The 6,408-nt window shown below is 43.5% G+C and overlaps 1 protein-coding gene across 3 annotated transcripts; it reads right to left on the bottom strand.

Annotated features, from left to right (window-relative positions):
* Window positions 1–1,541: 1,541 nt before the first annotated feature.
* On the bottom strand, window positions 1,542–5,442 carry LOC125544069 (uncharacterized). Of its 3 annotated transcripts, none has more exons than XM_087547260.1 (4): window positions 4,961–5,442; window positions 3,898–4,013; window positions 2,595–2,755; window positions 1,542–1,855 (listed from the first exon to the last, which is right to left on the bottom strand). In XM_087547260.1, the coding sequence occupies exons 1-3, from the start codon at window positions 5,183–5,185 to the stop codon at window positions 2,632–2,634; spliced, it is 465 nt and encodes a 154-aa protein (XP_087403386.1). In that variant the 5' UTR covers window positions 5,186–5,442; the 3' UTR covers window positions 1,542–1,855; window positions 2,595–2,631. The 3 variants fall into 3 exon arrangements, with proteins under 3 accessions (XP_087403386.1, XP_087403385.1, XP_048563577.2); XM_087547259.1 differs by having other exon boundaries at window positions 1,542–1,991; XM_048707620.2 differs by having other exon boundaries at window positions 1,542–1,835; window positions 4,961–5,440.
* Window positions 5,443–6,408: the final 966 nt, after the last annotated feature.

Consider the following 6,408-nt stretch of genomic DNA (forward strand, 5'->3'; position numbering starts at 1 on the left):
GACAACCCGTGTCTATGGTTAGGAAACTTAACCACATTTGATTAACGAGCTAGTCAAGTAGAGGCATACTAGTGACACTCAGTTTTTCTATGAATTCACACATGTACTAAGTTTCCGGTTAATACAATTCTAGCATGAATAATAAACATTTATCATGATATATGGAAATATAAATAACAACTTTATTATTTCCTCTAGGGCATATTTCCTTCAACAACGACGTATTTGAAGTGGGCAAAGACTCCCATCACATTCGACCAGTCCGATCACCCAGCGCATGTAGCTACCCCTGGGCGGCAAGCGCTGGTGGTCGACCCAGTCGTTGAGGGTACTCGACTGACCAAGGTCTTGATGGACGGTGGCAGTGGCTTGAACATTTTGTACGCCGAGACCCTCAAAGGGATGGGCATCCCGATGTCCAAGCTCAGCGAGAGCAACATGCGATTCCACGGAGTCATACCAGGGAAGAAGGTCGATTCACTCGGCTAGATTACCCTTGATGTGGTTTTCGATGATTCCAAGAATTACCGCAAGGAAAATTTGACATTTGAAGTCGTGGACTTTCACAGTGCCTATCACGCCATTTTGGGCAGACCTGCATATGCTCGTTTCATGGCTCGACTATGTTATGTGTACCTGAAGTTGAAGATGCCTGGGCCCAGAGGTGTGATCACAGTTACCGGGAATCGGCAGAGAGCAGAAGAGTCCTTTCAGAAGGGCTCAAAGATTGCCGATGAACAGATGGCAACAGTCGAGATGCAAGAGTACCAGAAAAATGCAGATCCGAGTGATTTGTTACGTGCCAAGAAGCCTGCTTCAGAGTCTGCATTTCAGTCGTCTGGCGAAACAAAGCAAGTTCACATTCACCCGACCGATCCCAATGCTGCTTTGACTCATATTTCAACAACACTCAATAGCAAATAGGAAGAAGCATTCATCCAGTTCCTCCGTGAGAACTGGGACATATTTGTATGGAAGCCTTCTGACATGCCGGGTGTACCCAGGGGACTGGCTAAGCACCGTTTGTGAGTCGACCCGAAAGCAAAACCTGTCAAAGAGCATCTCCGTTGGTCCGCCGTGGAGAAGAGGAAGGCAATTGGTGAAGAGGTGGCTCGACTTCTAGCAGCTGAGTTCATCTGCGAGATATACTACTCCGAGTGGCTCGTCAATGTTGTCATGGTTCCCAAGAAAGACGATTCACTTCGCATGTGCCACTACTAGAATCAACAATTTTACCTAGGGCAGAATACCCTAGGTGAAAGCCCAAAAACTCTAGGTAAAGGCATTACCTAAGGGCACTAACTAGGTGAAGTATAGACGGGAAAGAGGGCTTTCCCTACCGTTTTCCACCAGCCCTAGGGGAAGTACACTTTACCTAGGGGCACATGCTCTAGGGAAAGTATACACTGGGTCAGCTTTGCCAACGTGGAAAGTACATATCCCTAGGGTCATATTGCCCTAGGGAAAGCTTATGGGGCCCTATTTTGATATATAGCAGCAATTTGAATTATAAATATTTGCCATATTGCCCTAGTAACACATGCCAAATTTGGATTTATACCAACCATAATTCAAAATTATTCATCATACAACATATTCATACCACCCAGCAATCCAATAAAAAGCTAGATTAAGTTTCATAAAATGGTCAGGATAATTCGACTTGCATATACAATGAACTACAGACCAAACTACATATCAGCTCGTGTTGCTATACCAAAACACTTCTAAACTAACTACACATGCATCACAATGTTGGCCTTGAGAAGTATATGCTCTGAACACCCCTTGAGCACTTGCAACAGGTTGCCCATCCAGGTCTTAAAGAGGAACATCTGGCTCACAAAATATGAGGCTGAGCATAAGAATCACAAGTTCGGCACTTAGATAAAATATAAAAAATAGGCAGCTTACGTAAGAACACAAAAATCTGCATCATATTAACAGTAGCACAACAATCATGGACATATAGACCTCATGTCGGCAATAACCTGTAAATAACTGAAAATAAGAACAAAATATTTATCTGTTTATACAAAATACCAGAAAATAAGTACAGTGCTATATGATCTATCTGAGTTACAACGCATGTTTTCAAACCTCTCGAAAGTCAACCAAGCTCAAAATGAAACTGCATGTGTCCAGAAAATAGCCTCTCAATTTCTAAGTTTAATCGCATGAAGAAGACACAATTTTTGAACTTTTGCAGCAAAGCATGCTTGTCATGCCTCTTTGTTGCCTTCTGAAATAAAAACCACACTTGACAAACAATGCAGGAACATGTATGGTATCCCACTTGCTAAGTTACTTTTATAATACAACTACATTATGTTATGTTGCAGTCAATTAACCATTACAGTGCATAAACCACTATAGATGTAAAAGATCATCAAAGGTGCAAAAAAACAACAGGTCAAAAAGAAAAAGAACATCACAGCCATCTCAAAAAAGCAGTTACTTGAATTGGCACGTACAAATAATTGAATGTTTTTTAGCCTCACTGAACCCCACTTCTAAATGTCTAAAACCATACATAAGAGAATCTTGAACATCATGTGATTACATGAATTAGCAGACGATGGAGAGGAGCTCACCATGGCTATTTTGTAGCTGATGCCAAACAACACCGCCTCAGCCGCACGGCACCGGGGCCAACGAAAGATGCCGAGGCCGGAGACCAAGCCTACCACCACACACCTTTCCTGACACGATAAACCCCTTCTCCTCTTCATCGGTGATGATGATGTACCATATCCTGCACAAGGACAAACCCAACATCAGCATTTTACTTGAACGTATATGAGAAATCTGAAGCTTCACGAGACATCATTGTCGTTTGTTAGCTTTACAAGTAATTAGACAACCTAGTTTGTTTGTTTTTGTTTTGCGAAATTAGAAAACCTACTTGAGCTATCAGCATACTGCATCTACATGGTTAACAGTAAGATGTATAAGAATGCAGAGTGTGAGAAAATTGGAATCCTCCGACTAGGCAGATAATATTATATCAGTGAACACACAAAGCAACCAACTTGATGCAGATTTAAGAACTTATTGTGAATGCAGAAGGACACAGTCAAGGAATATAACCAGTAGATGCACACAAATATGTAAAGTATTGCTTGGGCATGCTGAATATTCCTATAGGAGGTGTTTGATGCTACAATGGTTGTTTTTTACTTGGAACTCATTTTTATTCCATTAGACAAAATGCACAGCATAATCGCTGGGCACCAAGTCCTGTACGAAAGTAGGAGCACCTCCTGGCCAAAGGGCTTGGGGATCAACATCCATCTTTGCACCGAACGACGCAAGGGCGTTAGCTACCTTATTACAAAGTCTGGGACAATGCATAGCCCGAAACGAACAGAAATTAAGTCTAACAGACGCTTTGATCTCTTGGAATAACGTCCACTCGCAGACATATCGTAGTCGCATGTGTTAATTGCCTGAACCAGCTCCCTTAAACTAAATGAAGTCTAACAAACAAATAGAAATTAAGTCTAACAAACGCTTTGATGCTACAATGGCTGGAGCTAAATAACATCGACAGGACAATATTTATGGTGACCAAGGCCAAGAACATGAACAATGATAGTGTAGTAAACTCCATGATGTCTAAATTTATACAGAAGTACCTTCACATAACCCTGAAACAAGCACTAAAACAATATTGTTGATGAAAAACAGAATATGTTTGACGTTATATGATGAATGAGGTATGACGAAACCAAGAACAAGGCACGATGGCCAGAATAAAAAATTCCACAGCTCTATGGCCATGGACACGCAGGTCATGTGTGTGTGTGCGTGCACGCACGTGTGTGTGTGTGTGTGTGTGTGTATGCGTGGGTGCGTGTGAGAGAGAGAGGGCAGAGGAGAGAACCAGTGGCTTACCACGAGCTATCCCAGAGTGGAAGAAGAATCGGGGCCACCGAAGAGGCAGGGCAGGAGGGGTCATAGTGGAAGAAGCCCCGGTCACACCACACGGTAACTCTGTCATGCGCCAAGATCTACATGTTGGTCAATTGGTCAAATAAGCAGCTTCACGACTTAGTTGAGACCATGATGAGCTGAGCAAATATATTGCGTAGATGCACATCTCTCAGTTTCATGAAATAAAAGAGTGGGATATGAGGACATTTAGGATGAATCCCATATTTAAACTAGTATATGATGAACTGAAGGATGCATGTCCAGATTTCACATGCATGAGAGATGGATCTGTCTTGCACGACCTCCAGGTCCCTAGTAACTAACTTGATTGATCTCAACTTAATGGGGGCAATTTCTTAACAGACTCAAATATCATCTATTCTTTTATTGATGGATGCAGCTCGCTGCCAATCAGGTGATATGCCTACCAAATAAAAATCTAACCTAAAGGCTACAACAAAAAACCAGAATTCATGCAACGATTGACTTCATAGAATGACAGAAGTAAGAACACTCCTGTCAAACCTCTCTTTGCCTTCTCAAATGAAAATCACAATTGAGAAAACAGTGCAGGAACATGAATGTCACCCCACTTGCTAAGTTACTATTATCACATAACTATGTCATGTTATGATGCAGTCAATCAACCATATATAATTTTATTGTGGTTAGAATAATAAACCACCCAATTTCTAACATGTTGAACTGCCGAAATACCATTTAATTATAATGCCAAATGCCTAAATTATGTAGCTCGTGTTTATATCATTATGACATACGAAGATATATTGCAGAACAGAGTCTAGTCCGAACGAGGGCTAGCGAGCGAGGGAATTAACTGAATAAGATCATCACACAAATATTTACCTAGAGATTTTTACAGTGAGTATCAATGACTCATGTTACATATAAACTAATGTCCTGATGCAATGAGCAGTCACAAATCAAATGATAAGAAAATTAATAGCATCTAGAGAATATTGTATTACAAGATTGGTTCCAACCAGAAGGGGAGATGGAGGACCTTGATAGTGGCGGAAGCATGGTGGGAGAATGGACCTTGGGCAGTATGGGGTCGTCGGCGTAGATCCATTCTTGGAGAAGGGCAGAACGCACGGCGAACGGGATGCCATGGCTCCTCCAGTAGTGGGGGGCGACGGATCCGGTGCACCAGGACCTCGCCCTGTGCTCGTCGGCGCAGATCCTTTGGATGGACAAAAGGATTCAGGGAGGCCATGGCTGCTCCCATGATGGGGATGATAGATCTGGTGCACGGGGATCTTGCCCTGTTGGGGCCGATCTAGTTCCCCCTTGCTCCTTGCATGCTGCAGGTTGGGGCTGAATCGGCATGGGGCGGCTACGGAGAGAAGGAGGCTGCAGGTTGGGGCTGAATCGGCATGGGGCGGCTTGGGAGAGAAGGAGAACAGAGGAGAAGGTGGATTTTTGGGTCGGCGGACGGAGATGAGGAAGGTGACCTAAATACACGCGTCCACATCTTTCTCACTGGGCAGTGGGTCCATGACGAAATATGGCGCAGGCCACCCAAAGAAAGCGCGCGGACAATGAGAAATGAGCGGGAGGCCGTGGCTACCTTTTTTTCCAATGAAAAATCACACAGGAATTTCCCTTCCCTAGGGTGTACTGTTCATGGCTATTGTTTCCCTTGAGGAGATCAATGAGCTCTAGGCCAAGAATTTGGCCCTAGGTAAAATCGTTGATTCTAGTAGTGTGCATCGACTTCAAGCATATCAATCAGGCCTGCCTAAAAGATCATTTCCCTCTGCCCCGCATCGATCAAATTGTCGACTCAACTGCAGGATGTGAATGTTTGTTCTTTTTGGATGTTTATTCCAGGTACCATCAAATCTTACTGTATGGACCCGATGAAATAAAAACAACTTTTATCACCCCATTCGGGTGCTTTTGCTATGTTACCATGCCCTTTGGTCTCAAGAATGCTGGTGCCACATTCATGCGCAAGATTCAGAAGTGCCTGCTCACTCAAATCAGTCGGAATGTGGAAGCATACATGGATGACATCGTGGTCAAGTCATGTAAAGGTTCCGACCTACTGACTGACCTCGCCGAAACCTTTGCCAATCTGAGAAGATATGATATCAAGCTTAATCTATCGAAGTGCACATTCGGAGTCCCAGGTGGAAAGTTACTCGGTTTCCTTATTTCCGAACGAGGGATCGATGCAAATCCAGAGAAAGTTGGTGCCATACTCCGAATGAGACGCCCCGTGTGTGTGCATGATGTTCAGAAGCTTACTGGTTGTTTGGCTGCATTGAGCCGATTCATTTCTCGTCTCGGTGAAAAGGCATTACCTCTTTACCGACTGATGTAGAAGTCTGACAAGTCCGAGTGGACTCCTGAAGCTGACGCAGCGTTTGTAGAACTCAAAGCCCTGCTTTCCACCCAGCCGGTGCTTGCTGCCCCAATCAGCAAAGAGCCTTTATTGCTTTATAT

The sequence above is a fragment of the Triticum urartu genome, chromosome 3A (assembly GCF_056163025.1).
Source record: "Triticum urartu cultivar PI428250 chromosome 3A, HENAU_Tu73, whole genome shotgun sequence".
NCBI lineage: Eukaryota > Viridiplantae > Streptophyta > Magnoliopsida > Poales > Poaceae > Triticum > Triticum urartu.